The sequence below is a fragment of the Pseudorasbora parva genome, chromosome 5 (assembly GCF_024679245.1).
Source record: "Pseudorasbora parva isolate DD20220531a chromosome 5, ASM2467924v1, whole genome shotgun sequence".
Taxonomy (NCBI): Eukaryota; Metazoa; Chordata; class Actinopteri; order Cypriniformes; family Gobionidae; genus Pseudorasbora; species Pseudorasbora parva.
Window position 1 is genome coordinate 24,636,122 of NC_090176.1, and position 20,782 is coordinate 24,656,903.

General features: G+C 38.0%; 1 protein-coding gene across 1 annotated transcript in view; it reads right to left on the reverse strand.

The window, feature by feature from the left end:
* The window catches only part of wnt6b (wingless-type MMTV integration site family, member 6b), a 28,143-nt gene extending 14,546 nt beyond the window's left edge, over window positions 1-13,597 (reverse strand). The window contains exons 1-2 of the mRNA XM_067444973.1: window positions 13,049-13,597; window positions 5,812-6,032 (exon numbers count right to left, since the gene is read on the reverse strand). Of these exons, the coding sequence (XP_067301074.1) occupies window positions 5,812-6,032; window positions 13,049-13,128 (301 nt within the window). The 5' untranslated portion in view covers window positions 13,129-13,597. The remainder of the gene's footprint in view (window positions 1-5,811; window positions 6,033-13,048) is intronic.
* Window positions 13,598-20,782: the final 7,185 nt, after the last annotated feature.

Here is a 20,782-nt window from a genome sequence, read left to right on the forward strand (position 1 = left end):
ATACGGTAAAATCATAGCCAATTAGAGCATAAATGTGATTAAAGTCATCATGAAATTATAATTCACCCTATTTTAAAAATGTTATAATGTTATAGATCTTATTGTGAACAATTCATCAGTGTATACTGCATATGTTTTTTCTTTTTGGACCCACTTTATATTAAGTGGCCTTAACTACTATGTACTAACATTTTAATTAATCATTTGATACAATGTATTTATTGTGTACGCACATGTTTTTACATTGTACTTACATGTAAAAAAAAAAAAAAAAAAAACCTGCATGTAATTACATCTGTAATTAATTTCTGTAGTTACATTTGTTATTACACAGTTGGCACTTCCCTTACACCTAACCCTACCGTTAAATTTACCCACACCACCACACCTGTCCCTAACTCTACCCGTATCCCACCTCAATATCAACAAAGGTGTTTTGCAATATAATTTGAACACAGCAAGTACATTGTACTTATTTTTTGATGTAAGTACTTGGTACTTAAGGCCACCTTATATAAAGTGGGGCCTTCTTTTTTAATTCATAACTGGACCTGTCACTGGTCCTGTGACACAGCACAAGTCTAAAAGATAACAGCAGATTTCAGCTCCAGAATACTCAAAAAACATACAGCTATTCATGAGCAGATGATTCTTATGAACTGGTTCTAAAATGAATGATTCAAAAGTCTCAGGAATAGTTCGAATAAGGAAGCCTTCAGTGAATCAATGAAAGTACATTACTTCAAAGAAGCCATTAGTTTGCTGTTAATTCTTACACGGATAGTTCATCCAAAAATTCTCCCTTGATTTACTTACCCTCAAGCCATCGTTGGTGTACATAACTATCTTCTTTCAGATGAACAGTTGTATTTTAAAAAAATACTGTGGCTCTTCCAAGCTTTATAATATTAGTCCAAAAACGTCCGTCCGTCCGTCCGTCTGTCCATCCATCCATAAAAGTAATCCATCCATCCGTCCATGCATCCATCCATAAAAGTAATCCATATGAGATATGACTCCAGGGGTTAGGCTGTCTGAAGTGAAGCAATGGGTTTTTTTAGGTTCCGACAGAGAGCATACGCAAGTCGACTTACGGAAAAAAGTAACCCCTGACACAATGCGTGATGTAGGATTTAGAAGTAGCATAAGTTTTGATGCCTTTCGCGGTTCAAACAAATATGGCTGGGAAACAAACCCAAGCTCCTCTTATATCGAAATCCTCTGAGATATTACTCTTAAGAAATTTTATTTTAAGACTTCTATTTCTGACTGGTGTTTTGTTTAGCTCTATCCTCTGCGCATCCATGCTCAGAAATAAGTCAGGTCAGAGGTTACTCTTTTGCCGTAAACTGATTAAGCCACCACCTGTCAGACGCTATTTATTTTAGTTTATACAATTTTAAATATATATATTTTTCTTACACAAACACACCACTTCGCTTCAGAAAGCCTTTATTAACATCCTGGAGTCATATGGATTACTTTTATATGGATGGATGGATGGATGGATGGATGGATGGATGGATGGAGACTTCAAATTCATTTTTTTATATAACTGATTGTATTTGTCTGAAAGAAGAAAGTCAAATACATCTAGGATGGCTTGAGGGTGAGTAAATCATGGGGTAAGTTTCATTTTTGGGTGAACTATCCCTTTAAGACATCAAGAAACTAAACTCTCTATAAATCTGTTCATCCTCATTTTTATATCAGCATTGTCATGATGGTAATGTTATGGAATTGTTAAAATAAGTAGGCCTAACCAATATGAAAAGAAAAAAAATAATGTTAACTAAAAGTGAATGTAAGCTGTTTTCTTAAAACTAGATGATTAGATGTTTTAGAGCAGGGCAGATTTAGACAGCTTATAATCATTATTCAAATGGAAAACTTCCATAAAAAAATCCTGATATTTCCAGATTTTCCATTTTCATGGGAACCTTGATATTACGTCAGCCTTTTTTTTTTTTTAATCAGACAGATCAAACTACATTTTGTAAACACTATATCATCCAACATTTAAACTACTACAAAGACAAAATTTGCCCCTCTGGATCCACACTAATCTAATCCAATACATTCATAAGACGAGGTTGTCATGACAGACAGAGGGTAAAAAGTCTCTTGATTTCACCTCCCTCTCTTATTTTTTCCTCCAAGACACAAATTCCAAACAAATTTTATGCAGCTGTCTATGCCCAGGCCTGCCTAGAAAAGAAAGAGAGAACTTAATGCCAGAAGGGGCTTCTGTGAGAATTAGCAAATATTTTTTTAATACTCAATCTTTGAGTCAATGAAGCATGGGGCTGCAGGATGAAAAGAGATGCAGAGAAGGCAGGGCCCCTCCAGCGGCTCCACCAGTGCTGACGGGCGGGAATAATTTTGATTGATTTATTTTGCCACCATGTGCTGCCTGCATGCAGCGAGTGTTGAGAAAATCTCTAATGCTGTGCAGATCTCGCATACCTGGGATCCACTTTTATCAACTTAAGGCAACCGAAGCTATATGCACACACATGCATGTGGATAATATGAGTAATTCTCAGGCTATTCTCACTGTCCACATGAAGTGTAACCTATACCGCCTTTCAAGAGAACTTCAGGGTTTGAAAATTCGCTTTCACACTAACAAACTGAAGTGACCTCTGGAATCAAATGGGCTTTCTCAACCCTCACATATGTCCAATAGAGTTACTCTTGAGTGCACAAGGGATCTATTACAATAAGACTGGCTGTCCCTTTAAATGATAACACATATTCATGCAGTCCTTCATGCTGAGTGCACCGGCCTCTGACCTGCTCCAGCAGTGGGGCTGGAAATAAAGCGGATGCCAAGCTACAGTGTGTGTTTTGTGCTTAAGTTTGTAGCATACATCAGAGGTTTGAAATGGGATTATATTGAAAAAAAGAGAGTTTATAGTCTTAATGCTTGCAAAATGCTTTGCCTCCAGGCTTGGAGATGTACTGTAGCATTGTTATCTGATATAAGCTTACCTTTTTATCTTTTTCTCCCCCCCCCCCCCCCCCCTGCCCTTTTTCTTGAATGCACGCATGCTTACGAGTTCAAATGTGAGTTCACGATCACTACTATCAGAATACTGAAGATACCGAACACATCTGCTGAACAAATGGCTGATGTGAGGATGTTATTTCTGATGGTAAAATTTGAGAGAAGCTCTGAGCCCCATTTTAGAATACCAAGGGGCTCGCTTACATACTGTATGGCACTTCTATCTCACAATATATGATGCGTTTTTACATTTTTAATGACTTATACTTCATATACTGTATATGTAAAACAAAGGCTTTCATTGAGACTCAGATTCAAATTTTAAGTCTATTTTTATATATACTGTCCGCATACTGCTGTACTAAACATTTTTTTTAAAGTAATACTTTTATTTAGCAAAGATACATTAAACTGATCAAAAGTGACAGTAAAGATTATTCATCAAATAATCCTAATTTTTCTCTCTCTCATATATATATATATATATATATATATATATATATATATATATATATATATATATATATATATATATATATATATATATATATATATAGTCATATTTCAGACTCCATGCTTCCATTTGTTAGCCTAGGCATCTAGACGCACCCTAGCGGCAGCAAATCTAATCTGCCGCGAGTGTCATCTAGCAACTCTCAATACCTTCTGAGCTGTAAACGCCAAACTCTTGCCAGGCCAATCACATCGTGTATAGAGTCGGTGGACGGGGCCATATGACGACGGCCGAGTTGCGTTTGCGTGCTTCTAGTAAACACAGAAACTGGTGAACGGCGGCGGTCTTTCGAATCAGCTTTGACCGCGACTCTAGAAGACTTGGAGTTAAGCTTTTCTCTGAGAAAAGAACAAAGAACGGCACTGAAGTCATTCTTAAAAAGGGAAGATTTGTTCAGAGTTTTGCCGACCGGATACGGTGAATATTAACAAGCTATTAACGAGCTCCGTTTCACCTTCGTTGCTCTGGTTGGTTGTAGCGCTATCCTATCGCGTGCAGAGGGAGTTTGAAAGACAACCGTTTATCCCGCCCCTCGGATTGAGCCCTGTCAATGGTGAGTTTCCAGACCAAACATCTTGATGTGGGTCTGGCTTGTCAGGCAAACCATTTGTGGCATTAATGAAATATATAATTTGAATTCACATGCTTGCTGCCATTCTGAGACCTGAGCGTAAGGAACAACGTCAGTAACCTCTGTACATCAGACAATGCACGATACCATACACTCATTGACACAGACAAGAAACAAGAGGTCTTGACAGCAAAAATAATGAGAAGCATTCCTGAGGTGACAGGGCAAATTACGCACTCGCAGTGTCCTTATCATTTCTGGGGTTTCTAATTGGAACCGCATATTGTCTCTGAGCGATTTTAACGACTTCATTACAACCTCAGAGACAACATGTAAGAGCAGCCGGCAGCATTTCCAGCAAATTCTGGCATTAGAAGGCCGCTCCCTTGGGCCAAGAAAACAAGCTCTGGTTTACATGTTTGAATAGGGGAAGAAAATAGCCCCCAGTTATTTAGCAATGGAAGAAATATGTGAGACACTTTGTACAACCCTATCACACGGTGCAGGAAGTGAACCTGCCTTAGCAGAGCTCTCAGCTCTGACACGTGGTCATTAGAGCAGAGTCTCACAGTAATTGTGGTAAATGCATGAAAACAGAAGAGCACTTAAGCTTCACCTATAGACAGAGGAATTTATGATTAATTTCCATTTTGCGAGGCAGTCTCCAGTGCTCAGTCTAAGATGGGCTGTTGCAGACAGAGGAATCATGTTGCAATCCGTGTGTGAACACGTCCACACTGGAGGCCAAATGGTGAACTCTCAGCTCCAGACCTGGATATGACAAGCCTGCATCTCTCTACATCACTGTGATATGGGTATGTCTAAAGAGAAAACTCAAGTCAAATTAGGCACAACATTTACTGACCATCCTAATCTCATAACCTGCTGGCTATGTTGAGCCAAAATGGTGCCATCTACTGGTCACAACCAATGAAAGTGTTTAAAAAAGAAAAACGGTATGCAGCAAGCAGCATCTAAAATTCATTCTGGCACATCCTATAATTATTTTTTATTGCATACTCATTGTAAGCCAAAAAAGATGATTGCAAAAATGGTATCATACTGTTGTTCTAAGACATTCTATGATTTTTGGGACAGTTTACAAATTGAAATCAAATTCACATGAACTGTGGCCTGAACTACCAGATGCATTTACACTAGGCTGAGCAGTGCCTATTATGTATCAAATCACCTCTTGATCGGATTGCTATTTGTCTCAAACGCATTTACACTCGCCCTTTGGGTTGTTCATCAAATCTTTAAAAGAAAATGTTTACAAAATATTGATAATGACAGACATTTCAGACTGTTGTGGGGTAAAATAATGGGCACTACTGAACGAGTTATCAAACGTGACAAGGGAGGAGTTGAGCCCTGAGCGGACGGCCTAATAATTGTAGAGGTTACGTTAGTTTATTACTCTTCAAAGGGCTGAAAAAATGTGGCAGATCAATGATCATGCAATTTGGGGATCGTTTTTAGAGAGCAATTTAACACAAAGGAAAAGCACTGAAGTAAACCGGACACAACAGCTGTCCTTGTTCTCTTATGGACTTGGATCAAACATGCTGAGAAGAGGGCACAGGTTTCAGGGCCGGAGTTCATGCCCTCAGAGAGATGTCGCTGACACATAATCGAGCGAGACAAAGATTGATTCATTTAGGTGGAGAACCTGGGAGAGTGGATTCTTCCGCTACGTCAGAACAAAATGCTCACCTTGCTGGAGGATTTTGCCAAAGTACTTGTTCTGGCTGGTACAGTTCCAGCGGCGAAAGCGGAACTGGTATTGGCATTCTCGCACGCCCAGCTTGGCGCCCTTGGCGACTTCGTTGACGATCTCCGGCTGGGTCTGACAGAGCTCGGCCTGCTTGCCCGCCAGACGTTTGGTCTTCCTGCAGATGCTATTCGGGTCCATGACCAAAGGACTCCCCACTGCCCTGAAACCAACAAAGCTTCATCAGATGACTCATCTGAACTACATAAGGTTTCACAAGATAAAGTGCGGTTATCTTCTCAAACCGCACGGCACACAAACCACTTTAAATGATGTAAAGCATTATAAATTTAATGTTCTGTTGCTTTACTGCACGGTTCAGGTTAAGGTCTGAGCAGATCCACATTCATTTAGGCTCTTTGTGGTTTTTAGGCAAACTCATTGTTCCTCGCAGATGACAAAGAAAATAAACAGAAAAAAGACAACTACTAGAGTCAGACACGCTATAATGTCAGCGGTAATCGTATTACCCCTTTGAACATAAACAGATAACATTTCAAGCAAAAAAGCTGCATCTTAATTGCTGGGTTTTATCAAAAGTGACGACAGACGTGTGTTTACACTTGAATCAATTGTTTATTTCAACTGCTAATGGGAGAAGAGGCCTCTGGTCCAAAAGCGTGGATCGAGCTGCCAGAGCTTCCCATGACAGTCTCTATGACGTAATGTAAGAACGGCACAATCCTCCGGTTCTTTCTTTTTAATAACTCTCGCCGTATTAGAGTGAAGTTCAGCGTCTGTGATCCGTGCAGCTGAAGTCGGTTTTTATCATTACGTTGCAGTCTGGGGGAGAAGAGCTCTGTGCGAATACCTCATTGCTTTTCATTCACCCCTGTCTAGGCTAATCTTTCAGACTAATAACATTCATCTGCCGTACGAGTTTGTTTTAAAAAGTCAAACCAACGCTCTTGCCAGTCGCCTTCCATGGCGGTCTGATAAGAAATATGAGAGGGGAGATAACAGGCTTTACAAGTGATGCATCCCATCCTGATAGGCCTAATATTTCATTTACATATGACCAGTCAACAGAAGTCTTTGGACATGGAGCAGTGCGGGTGTGTTTTGCTGTGATATATGCTTGGATTAATTTAATTGCACACTAGAAAATAATTTATTTTTTTATTCTTGACAATATTTTTAATTATGACAAAATAATTAATGACTGTTTTAATGGTGTCATTCTCAGCATCACATACAACATGAACTCAATCCATGTCTTTCTCATTTCAAATGCTCATATTTGTTTTAGTGGTTTAATGCAAGGAATATTCCACATATGTGTGGTCACATTGAGTAGGCTACAGATTAAAAAAACAACAACAAAACAATAATCTTTTTATGGGCAGCTTTAAGTGTTTAGTTTGTACAGTCTTTCTTTTGAATCACTCATGTCTCTCAAATCAGTGAGGGTCAGACTATTGCTTTTACAGTTTGACTTAAACCATGTATTATGTTGCTGTTCCCAATAAAGTCACAGGCCAGTTGGCACACACTATTCACCAATGTCAATTTTTATTTGTATTCGGCGCCTGAAGAGAATTTTGGATTCCGCCTATAACAAAAATGTGCAGGACATGATGGATTTTTGTAAAAAAAAAACACCATCACTATGCATTATGCATAGCATAGCACTTCTGTAGCTGCAGTTTTTATTCCTCACAAATACCTGATGATGTATAAAATGATTGATTGAATTAATGAATGGTGTATGAACTAATATTTTACATGTGAAAATCAATATTGATTTTCACACGTAAAATAACATTTCACACAGTTATATATATAATTTATGCATGGGCTACTGTGATCATATATATACCCTATATTTCAAAATTTATTAGGACACCCTTCCAAATAATTTAATTTAGGTGTTCCAATCACTTCAATGGCCACAGGTGTATATAATCAAGCACATGCATACTGCTCCCACAAACATTTGTGAAAGAATGCATTACTCTCAAGAGCCCAGTGAATTCATGTGTGGTACTCTTATAAGTTGCCATCTGTGAAATAAGTCAATTTGTGAAATTTCCTCACTACTAAATATTCCATGGTCATCTGTTAGCGGTATTATAACAAAGTGGAAGCAATTGGGAACAACAGCAACTCAACCATGAAGTGGTAGGCCACATAAAACCACCATGCAGGGTCAGTGCATGCTGAGGCACACAGTGTGCAGAAGTCGCCAGCTTTTTGCAGTCAATAGCTACACACTCCAAACTTCGTTTGGTCTTCAGATTAGCTCAAGAACAGTGAGTAGAGAGCTTCATGGAATGGGTTTCCATGGCTTGAGCAGCTTTATCCAAGCCTTAAATCACCAAGTGTAATGCAAATAATTGGATGCAGTGGTGTAAACCACGCCGCCACAAGACTCTAGAGCAATGGAGACTGACTGCATTGTGCCAAGTGTAAAGTTTGGTGGAGAAGGGTTATAGTGTGGGATTGTTTTTCAGGGGTTGGGCTTGGCCCCTTATTTCTAGTGTAAGGAACTCAATGCTAGAGCATACCAATATATTTTGGACAATTTCATACTCCCAACTTTGTGGGGACAGTTTGGGGATGGCCCCTTCCTATTCCTACATGACTACGCACCAGTGTGCAAAGCAAGGTCCATAAAGACATGGATGAGTGAGTTTAGTGTGGAGGAACTTGACTGGACTGCCTGACCTCAACCTGATAGGACACCTTTGGGATGAATTAGAGTGGAGACTGCAAGCTATGCCTTTTTGTCCAACATCAATGCCTGATCTCACAAATGCACTACCAGAAGAATGGCCAAATATTCCCATAAACACACTCCTAAACCTTGTGGAAAGAGTTCCCAGAAGAGTTGAAGCTGTCGTAGCTGCAAGGGTGAGCCAAATCCATATAAACACTATGGATTAAGAATGGGATGTCATTAAAGTTCATGTGCATGTAAATGTAGACATCCCAAAACTTTTGACAATATAGTGTATATCAATGCATAAACAAAGTGGCCCATGTATAAATTCTCCATAATTAAGAATACATTATACATGATACATTCATTATTTATTGATGGTACATTATTTTATATTTATTTTATTATTTTAATGACAATATATCAATATCTCCTTCTACATTTTTTCTAAGTTTGTTTTCAGTTCAATTTTGACAGTCTAGCAGCCCACCAGGAAAAATCTGCTCCTCAAGTGCTTATCAAACAGGCATGCTTTAATGCCTCTATTTTCTCTATTATTTCACAGTTCTCGATCTGCACATACAATGTTCTCCTCTGCAGTCTCTGATTATCTACAAACCTGTGAGTTTCTCAGCGCCAGGATCACGGCTCAAATAATGGAACCACATTTTACAGCGGGAGGTGTAGACTCGTAAAAGAGCAGACAGTGTTGGAGCGACTCTCTCTTTCCAAGTTCTGTTTCACTGTCAGAAGGGGCGAGGCAAATCGCAGGCTTATAAATGAAAGCTTGAATATCCCAAGAAGTGGTCCTGGGATACATATGTGGTCACATTATGACTTGGGTGATATAGAGATGAAGATATTCGGCTGTGTCTGATGAACCATTCCTTCCCTGTCTCTGATCGAAGCCAGCCACGACCATGGCCAAAAACATAACAATAGACAAAGGAACATGCCTGCGGAAAGAGTCAATCTGGACATGACGATCACTTCAGCCATTTCTCATACAGTGATTCATATTAGGATTTTAATTTAGCGGATGCTGATGCGAGGTCAACACATAAGGCTGGTATCAAAGCAGAGGAAGACCACACGCCTTTGATGATCTACCATCATCCTCACGGCTTTATTCAAAACCACACTTTCCTCCTTCTCCTTAATCTGGTGAGACTCCTGGATGTGATAAGCCAGAGATGGGGCCTAATCATAACATGGAAAAGGATGTACCCAACTTGTGCAATCAGGAATATCCAAAAACAGCCACACCGTGATGTATGAGAGAGATAATACAGAGGGGGAAAGGGGGTGGGGGGGACTGTGATTAAGAGAAGTTATCCAAATAATCAGTGCGAACATACACATGCACATTTATCTTTTCATAGACCCGTCGTCCTCTGCGCCTGCTGAGACCTCAGGTTTCATTATGAATTGAGCGGTTACAGATAAGTCTCTTCTTTTTTCACTTTGTGAAAGAGCGAAATTCATCCCTACTTAATCCCCCAAGTATGCTGGATATGAAGTCAGTCACGACAGGGCTGGAACTGCACAGAGTGGCTTGGGTTCACTTCTGTGGTGTGTGGCGCCGAGCCATGGCACAATCTAGTCTTGGAGTGCGCTACTAAATCATGCGAGTGGGACCACGGCGCTGCACAACTCAATCACCACAACGCTGTCCGTCACACACAGATGGGACAGACCCGAAAAAACGCGAGAGCGGCAGACGCATGCTCGGAGGTGAAACACTGTATGTGAGGCCAAACGGGCCAAGCGGCTGTCATCCAATCGTTATCTGATCCATCTCTCAAAGCAGCTTGATTGGATATCTCTCCATTCTCCAAATGAGATTCACTTCTCTCAGACTGAACATCTTAGAGGAGACTGTGCAGTCTGGGACATGCTCACATACATTGGTTAAGTCCAATAGGATAGTGTGAGTGGATAAAAAAAGGCAATTGTCATCATTTACTCACCCTCATGTTGTTCCAAACCTATATGAGCTTCTTTCTTCTGTTTACCACAAAGAAGATTTAAAAAAAAAAAAAAATCCTTACAATGAAAGTCAAAGGAGTCCAGTGTTGTTGTTTTAGACCACATTGACCTTTATTGTATGGACAAAAACAGAAGAAACAATCTTATGTTTTGTTTCATACACTGTAAAAAAATTTTTTTTTTTTTTTTTTGGTTTAACTTAAAAAAGTAAGTAACCTGGTTACCTTAAAAAATTTGTTTATTGAAATTAAAAATTTGAGTTGATACAATGAAGGAAATTTGTTTAATAAATAGAAACTCAAAATATTATTGTATCTGAACCACATAATTTTTTTTTGATAAATCATGAGAATAGCACTATTTGGCATGTTTCACTGCATCATCAGAAAAAAACCCACACACAATTACCCAATATGCTTACAAAATCGTTTACTAATACTTTAATAAAGGTTGTTGAATCTCAAAAATTGTTCATTGTATTAACTCAAAATTTCTATTTCAATGAACTTGAAATTTTAAGGCAATCAGGTAACTTTTTTTCTAAATAATTTTTTACAGTGTAGAATTAAGTAAGTCAGGCTTGGAACAACATGAGGGTGAGTGAAAAATGACCAGAATTGTGTAAAGAATTTGAGTAAACTATGCATTTAACAGAGGTTCTCAATCAGAAGTTGAGGGAAATTATTTAAATTAAGTTGTATTAAAATATTTTAACTTAATATTGTAAATTAAAATGCTAAAATTCATATTACAGCAGGTGAAAATTAACCATGATTTTAAAATTAGTTTAGCAAAATGTAATTATTATCATTATTATCTATTGTTTTATTGAAGAATACCATTATTGAAGCTTCTGCAATCACAAAGCACATTATGGTTCATTAATTTAATTTAATATATATATATATATATAATATTATATGAGGGGCCTTTGAATATTGTGTTGGACAATGGGAGCCTTCAAGTCAAAAAGGTTGAGATTGACAACACTGCTTTAACAGAATAAAGAGAGTGTGAGGTCACACACGGGCATTTAAATGCAAAATGTTGACTGGGAGTGCACTCGCACACACAGACATAAAAGCCAGAGGCTATGGCGCGTGCACAGGCACACCTGTCCAACAGACTCCTGGCGGGGTGCCAGCACATGACCCCAAAGACTCCAGAGGAGGTGAGGCTTCCCATCGCTTCCTCAAGCACTCAGCTCTCAGCCCTGCAGATCAGAGCACAATCAGAGTCCTGAGAGCCAGTTTATCTGCCTCCGTTTCATCTCCTCTCAGCATGTGAATGGCACGCTGTCTGTCAGAGACCCTCGGCACAGCCCAGCACCAGACGAGAGGTTTGTGATGGCATGCGTCGTGCCCCAAAGAAAGCATCATTGTCTTCTCAAACTTTTTTTAGACATCCAGGTGTATGAAGGAGAGTGTGTGCGCGTAAGACGTGTGAGGAGAGCTTTAGGTGCAGCTGACACATCGTATAAGGTGGAAATGTGAAAATTTCAACGTTAAACAACACCCTTGTTAAAAGTAATGTGTCACTTTGGATTGTCTCTGTTTATCAAACAACCTCCCTCTTGTCAAACTCTTGCATTTCAGAGTGTTATGGGAAGGAGTAGTTTATGATGACACCCACAGCCCGGAGGTCCAGCTAAAATTCCAACTCTGACCTGATGTGTCTATCTGCGAAACAAAGTAAAGCTTAACCCTTAGTAGACCCACGATGATGAAAGCTATGATCAACGACTTTTATGGCATCACAGTGAATGTCTCTGTACAGAATTAAAATGTATCAACGGGTTTAGTGACCTCCTGATCCACCGTTTTTTTGTTTTTTGTCTTTTAAAAATTGACTTCTTGTTCTTTTAAGTTAACAAAACAAGCACTTAACAACATTTGAATCTTTTAATTTTTTATATCATCTGTGCAAGTTTTTGAATATCCCATTCTTTACGCTTCACAGATTTGCATTTAGATTTTTTCAGAAATGCTCAATGAAAATTGATTTGTATTTTAAATGTGAATCGTTTTCATATAGTATGCAGTAAACAGGACACAAAATCATTGACAATTTTATGTGTGTAATTAGCAAAACTGTACCACATGCACTCTTAACAATAAAGTTGAAGCCGAAGCAGAATGTTTTACAGCCTAACTAATGTAACAAAAAAAAAAACTTTATATATATATATATATATATATATATATATATATATATATATATATATATATATATATATATATATATATAAAATCGTCCAACCAACACACAGATCTAAAAACCCTAAACTTTTTAACCTCCAGAGAACCCCACTCAGGCAGGAACACAACAAGAGGTGAACCAGATAACAATTTATTGTTAAGAGTGCCTATGGATGTTTCTTTAAAGAACTAAGAGTGTTGACACATTTTTCTATTCGATCATTTCTAAACTATAACGTTGAAGTTTCCCTAATCACACTGATCGAACTTTAAATATGGAGCTTGCTGGAATTGCGTTTGAGCGCGCGCCTGGGATATTAGGCTACTTACCACCAGAGCCCGATAATGTTGACTGGACAAAGCAGGATAAAGAAGAGAGCAAGTTGTGTTCTGGAAAGTGGAATCGTCATGGTCAAATGCCTTTCGATGGACCGAAGTGTACGTCTGATGCCGGAGAACTAGTCCAGAGATGAAAATATCTCGACCTGTGCGAAAGTTTGACAATAGCCTATCTGAGAAGATTCAGCACTCCTGAAAAATACACTTCCAAGAAGCACATCATCGGGTGAGGACGGTCACAAAATCCGCTTGGAGAGTCGTCAGCATCTTCATTCTTACTTCATGGAGAGCTTCATCATGAGGAAAATTCCAAGCAGAAGCGCACTTAGATTAGGTTAATGGAATGTAGTCGAACCTCTCGAACTGATAAAATGCCAGAACTTTTAAAAAGCGTTTCCGTTTGGAATGTAAAATATTCAGTTTTTCTTTAGAAGAGCAGAACTGTTGATCTGAGTGCCATGTGCTGAACCTGTGTGCGCGCGCCCTTCTGCGAGTGCCCTAGATCTCATCCTGATCCAAACAGGTAGACGTCTAGGCATTTCGTGCTCCTCTCGTCACACTTTTTTCCTGCCTTCAGCTGGGGACCTTTTTCTCGTGGTGTAAGAAATTCAGAGCTCATCACCCACTCAGTGACGTCGCCCGGGGCTTGAGTCAGGAACCTTGTCATGCAAGAAGAAAAAAAAAAAAAAAAAAACAGAGAGAAAAAAACCTTTCTGAATGATCAGGTACACGACTCACTATGAATGCCCATTGCTGTTATTAAGCGGTTATTTTTTGACAAATGTATAAAGCACGTGATTTTGAGATTAAAACGAGAATAATGAATCTATAGAAGCAATATTTAATGTAGACCTGTTTAAATAAATTATATATAGGCTAAAAATAAATAAACTATCAATATATAATATGGCGAAATATTGCTATTAATATAGTCTATCAACTATATTTAAATTATATATATATATATATATATATATTTTTTTTTTTATTATTTATTTATTTATTATTTTTTTTTTATTTATTTATTTTTTTTCTTAGTTATCTTCTTTTTTTTTTTTTAAAGACGGTAATATATGCCCATATTTAATATAAATAAATATCTGTCTCTGATAAGACGTCAATTTTAATTCAGTCCAGACAGAGTGAGCAATGGTGACACACTTTATTCCAGTATTACATTACTGTGAATGAAAACACTTGTGCTTGGGTATCTAGAAACTTTCCCAACTCACTCCAAGCGACTTAAGCGTTGCCGTCTGGCTTCTTCAGAAATATTATCAAATCTTTAAAGGTTCTTTTCTTTTGTAGAAACCAAAAAATTCTTAAATTCCATTAAGCTTGTGCTTTTGCATTCCAGCCCCCATTGTTTAAATAATGATTTATGAACATATCGATTCATAAAAAAATAGTCATATTTAGCCTGTAGTGCATTTAAAACAAAGCCATAAAATCTCACACATTTGGCCTGTAATAGCTGTCCTCTCATCTATCATCTGTATTATCACCCTCATTAACTGTCCTCCCAATGTAATTTGTGGCTCTCAAGACAGTTCTTCATTGTGATGTTGTCTTCATTCGCCGTACACGCTCTACCTCATCCATCCGATGGCCAGGGGGTCCCAGACTGAAATCCAAGACCTCCCTGCTCTTTTGATGTCTCTCTTTACTATTGGTTACAGTGATGTACTGCATCACATACAGGTAAAATCAAAGATGGAAGCTCTGTTTCTGTTTTCATATCTTGTTTGAGATAGCTGGGAGCAGAAAGGAGATGTGATATGCTGTTTATCTGTTATCTCGGGGTCAGGTCTTTTTGATTTTCACTCTTTGTTTTCCCTCCAGCTTCAAAGCAGTAAATATGGAACAGTTTTGTCTGAGGTGCAGGTGTGTTGCAGCTCAATGTATCATTACATAAAAGAGGGAAGATAACCTGACTGTCTTGAGGGATAGTTTAGTTGCAGAAGAACGGCGATCAATTCTGATCTGAAGGCAAATAAATTTCCTGAAAGTTTGGCATTATGCACAGAATTGCTCGATTTAGCAATGATATACTCTAAAAGAATCGAATCAATTCAATAAATCAAATCTAATTGCACCAAGACAGGTTTGCTCATGTTATTCCTGTAGTTAGATGAGATGAAGAGCCTTCTTTATATTAAAGAAAGTTATGAAAACTACTTTATCATATCTCTTCTATATATATCTGCTGGATAATTGGAAACATGGCTTTGACAAAACAGAGTGTGCACTCTTTTTCGATTTCTCTCTTCATACGTGTGTGTTTGTGTGTGTGTGTGTGTGTGTGTGTGTGTGTGTGAGAGAGAGAGAGAGAGAGAGAGAGAGAGAGAGAGAGAGAGAGAGAGAGAGAGAGAGAGAGAGAGAGAGAGAGAGAGAGAGAGAGAGAGAGAGAGAGAGAGAGAGAGAGAGTGTGTGTTTTGTTTGGGAGGAGCGATTCTTCATACTTGGCTTAAACTTTATGGACAATAAAGATCCCATTTCAAAGTACAGCAGGGTGTTGAGCCTGGGGTCTTGGCTGAGCGTTCCTGGGAACAGCCCTCTGAAGACCAGGAGAATATCTTCAGCTGACACATGGCGCGGAAAAATCCCCACGCAGACCGTGTGGCAAAACCGCCTCTCATTTACTCAGCACTAAATTTACAATCAATCTCTCAGGTGAAGCCGAGACCCCACTTTTGCTACTTAAATCAATGACTATTATTCCGAAAATGTTTTTGGTTAATTATGATCTCCCACCTTTCTCCTATTGTTTAACATTCTGGTGTCAAACTGGGAGTGAGACAACTCCCTGTTACGTTAGCATCCAATGCGATTAGAAATCCCATTGCACACAATATTTTTGAAGCATTGTTAAAAATTACGTCCAAATCAAAACCACATGACTCTTATGTGCCATAACCTTTATAAACAAGCCACAGTCATTTCTGGAATCCCCAGGAGAAGTCAAGTTCATGAAATTCCTTCACCACTGGCAGTAGAGTTTGTGTTATAAAACGTCAATATTGCCACACGCTTCTGTGTGTCTGTGAACAGACTGCTCGGTATGGAGAGAGGACAGTGTCAAGTCATGCCATGACCTAAACAACAGAGGATGGGAGGGGATTCGGCAGACATGCTGTTTCCTGGAACTCGCATCGGATGAGTAAGATTGTGTCTCTTCAGAACATGGGGGCAGAGTAAAACATGTATAATCACAGCGCACTTTATAATAATCTGTTTTGTGCATTGTAATTTCTTCTAATAAAAAAAGCTCACCAAAAGATTTGAGCCATTGTTGAATCAGTGCTTGCTCTGTAAGGCTTTTTGCAGACTCAGTTTTTTGTAGACTTTTTTCCCTTTTTACAAATCGTGAGCTCAGCCTTTGCAGCAAGAGTTTTCATTTGGAGTACAGTAATTCATTCCAGAAGAAGTCACATCTTCCAAATAGGTCGCTTTTAATACTCCGTAATAGCATCACTCGTGAACTTTGGCCCAATGGATAGTGTGAGCCTAAGAGTTTTAGGGAAGAAATCTTTATACTCGGTGCCATAGCATATGAGTACAGTGCAGATTGTCCTATTGGCCAAGTTCATTTAACACTATCTTGAGGAATTTCTCAAGTACATTGATGATTCATTAATACGCTTCCCCACACAAATGTGCCGAGACAGAACATTTCCGGTTTTGTGGGGAAAAAAAGAAAGAAAGGAGAATCAAAGTCAAAATTACAACAAAAAATAAATTGTTATTATTTAAAATTTATATGATATTCAATGCAGCACATTTGTGTGGTGAAGCATATTATATTATAAGTATTAAATTAATACTTAGTGTACTTGACATGTCTGGTTCACTATCTTTGTGGGGAATCTCCATAGACGTAATGTTTTTTATAACCGTACAAACTGTACATTCTATCCCCCTACACTGCCCCTATACGCCTAAACCTACCCATCACAGGAAACATTTTTCATTTTTACTTTCTCAAAAAAAAAAAAAAAAAAAACTCATCCTGTATGATTTATAAGCCTTTTGAAAAGTGAGGACCTCTGGCTTGGTCCCAAATGTCCCCATAAGGGTAATATAAATGTAATATAAACAAGGAGACACACACACACACACACACACACACACACACACACACACACAAAGTGTTCTATATAAAGCATATTAAATGAATCATTAGTGTCATTGACACATAATATACATACAATTTTCATGTGATTTATGTGTATATTTGGGCAGATAGCTTGCCTTTTTAAAATTATTATTTAATTATTAATATTATATTATTATATATATATATATATATATATATATATATATATATATATATATATATATATATATATATATATATACACACACACACTCACCTAAAGGATTATAAGGAACACCTGTTCAATTTCTCATTAATGCAATTATCTAATCAACCAATCACATGCCAGTTGCTTCAATGCATTTACGGGTGTGGTCCTGGTCAAGACAATCTCCTGAACTTCAAACTGAATGTCAGAATCGGGAAAGGCGATTTAAGCAATTTTCTGGACGGTCTGGTGTGAGTATTTCACAATCTGCTCAGTTACTGGGATTTTCACGCACATCCATTTCTAGGGTTTACAAAGAATGGTGTGAAAAGGGAAAAACATCCAGTGTGTGGCAGTCCTGTGAGCGAAAATGCTGTGTTGATGCTAAAGGTCAGAGGAGAATGGGCTGACTGATTCAAGCTGATAGAAGAGCAACTTTGCCTGGAATAACCACTCGTTACAACCGAGGTATGCAGCAAAGCATTTGTGAAGCCACAACACGCACAACCTTGAGGCGGATGGGCTACAACAGCAGAAGACCCCACCGGGTACCACTCATCTCCACTACTAATAGTACTAAATAGGAAAAAGAGGCTACGATTTGCACAAGCTCACCAAAATTGGACACTTGAAGACTGGTCTGATGAGTCTCGATTTCTGTTAAGACATTCAGATGGTAGAGTCAGAATTTGGCGTAAACAGAATGAGAACATGGATCCATCATGCCTTGTTACCACTGTTCAGGCTGGTGGTGGTGGTGTAATGGTGTGGGGGATGTTTTCTTGGCACACTTTAGGCCCCTTAGTGCAAATAGGGCATCGTTAAATGGCACGGCCCACCTGAGCATTGTTTCTGACCATGTCCATCCCTTTATGACCACCATGTACCCATCCTCTGATGGCTGCTTCCACGTAGTATTAAGGCAGTTCTGAAGGCGAAAGGGGGTCAAACACAGTATTTATGCACTGTTAAAAAAAAGGTACATTGCTGTCATTGGGGGCTAGACCGGTACTAAAAGTACTAATATGTACCTTTAAGGTACACCTATGTAAATAAGGTACAAAGATATACCTTTTCACTTTTGTACCTTAGGGAAGTAAAATATGTAGCTATATATCTTATGTGATTTGAGTGTCCATTTCATACATTATTTAACATCTAGATGAGTAAAACATGATAGCAAAATGAGACATTGGAGTAATGCAGCATAGGAAAAAAAATTAGTCGTTGCACGGTCAAGAAGCCAAGCTTTCTGGTGAGATACACATTTGCAAGGAGATGAGCCAATGAGATAATGGGCCACACACTGATTCCTGGAGTGATAAACTCTCTGCAAATTAGAATCAGCACCCTTTTTTTTTTTTTTTTTTGTCAAGCTGCACTTGACACAGGTCGCTTTTCATCCAGTTCTTTGTCCTTATGTTTACTAAAATTATAAACTGAAAAAGGAAAATCAGCAATGTTTAAAGAAAGGAAAACTATTTGAACAATTTTGAACTTCTCTGTAGTGATAGATAGTAGATGATGAAACAGATGTTTCCCTGAAACATCCCATTTATTTTATAGGCACATGGTGGTATGAAGCAAAAATCGTACAGCTGGATATAATTTTCATTAAGCCATGAATTTCTGTGTGTGTGGGGGGGGGGGGGAGGGGGGGGGGGGGGGGGGGGGTTGACGTCTAAATATGTGAGCATACAGTGACACCATGTGTTAACATTGTGTTACTACAGGCAGATTTTGTTACCGTTTGGCTAGTACACTTGTCTACAGTTTCAGAGACTTGAAGGGGATTCTAAATAAATGTGATTTATGTTAATTAAGTATAGTTTAATTAAACAGTTAGTTGATTTTTGACATTACACTGTCCAATGGATTTGTTTAATCACAGACGTGTTCATGCCAAGTGCTTAATACTTAGTAATACCAATCAAATTAAGCCAAGAAACAAACGTTGAAAGAAAATGTCAACTCTTATACACATGCCTTTATCCTAGCAGCTTGACATGAATATGTCTGATGACAGATCATGATTGTCAGATGGCTTCTGCAACATAATCGTTCACCTTTCCTGCCTGCAAAATGCAAAGCGAACTTAAAGTCTACAAAATAAAAAACCCTCCTTCTGTAGAAAACGACTAATGCAATACTTATATCCAGCAAATTCAGTTTAACATGCCCTTTCGAAGTTCCACAGAAAACCCAAGAGTAGAAAAGCCAACATGTCCGGACAGAGACTTGATAGGTTTAATCTGGAACTAGGCTGATCATGTTTCCCACTCAGATCAGAACTAGGTGAGGTGCTGTGATTTCCAAAGGAAAGGGCTTCCACTGTGATGTGTCGTCCTTAGGTAAACATGCAAATATGCTTGATAACATCTAACACACCCTTGATCTATTAGAACAAAGAGCTCAGTGAGGGAAACGTTCCCTCTGGGGATTTTGTGGCCCGTAAAGAAATTGTTTCCACTCAGTGTGTTTGTGTGTGATGTGTCAGAGAGATTTGGGTGGGTCTTATACATTTTCACTCATGTTTAGTTACTGCTCATGCTGAGTGAGTGAGTGAGTTCAAGACTCAAAGCATGGATATTTGAAAGACAATTCTTTATTGAAAAATAAAAAATAAAATAAAAATCGAATAATACTCCAATAAATACTTGAAGTAAAAGTTCAGCTATAAACGTGTCTATATGAGATCTTTACAATAATTAGAACTTGGAAATGCAAAAGCTAAATAAATAAATGGATGGATGGATGGATGGATGGATGGATGGATGGATGGATGGATGGATGGATGGATGGATGGATGGATGGATAAAAAAAATATATAAAATTAAAATGACTTTATCCCCCACCCGTATTTTTTCCTATAGCTGGTGTTTTATGATTAATGTTTTAGTCAATTTCCTTGTTTCTTCTTAATTTACCGCAAGGGGTCAGTTATGTTATGAAATATATATTTATGTCCACTTTATAGGGCCTATGCCATATATATTATTAATTTATTTGTTCATTTGTTAAAAGTTAGAGAGCTCAGAAACTATATATATATATATATATATATATATATATATATATATATATATATATATATATATATATATATATATATATATATATATATATATATATATATATATATATATATATATATATATATATATATATATATATTTATTGCATGAAACATGAAAGAAGTGACCCGAAAACAGTCCTGAATATTACTTATGCAGTCAAATCATTGCAACCCTGGTGATTTTTTTTCTTCAGGCTGAACTTTTCTTCAGAGTATTAAAGGTTAATTTAGGAACCTCAAATGTCAAGGTAGGCTATTTATGAAAATTATAAACGTTATAACTTGTTCCATTGCAACTAGGCCTGTAGGCTATTTGTCATTGCTTGAAAAAAAAGTAAATAATAG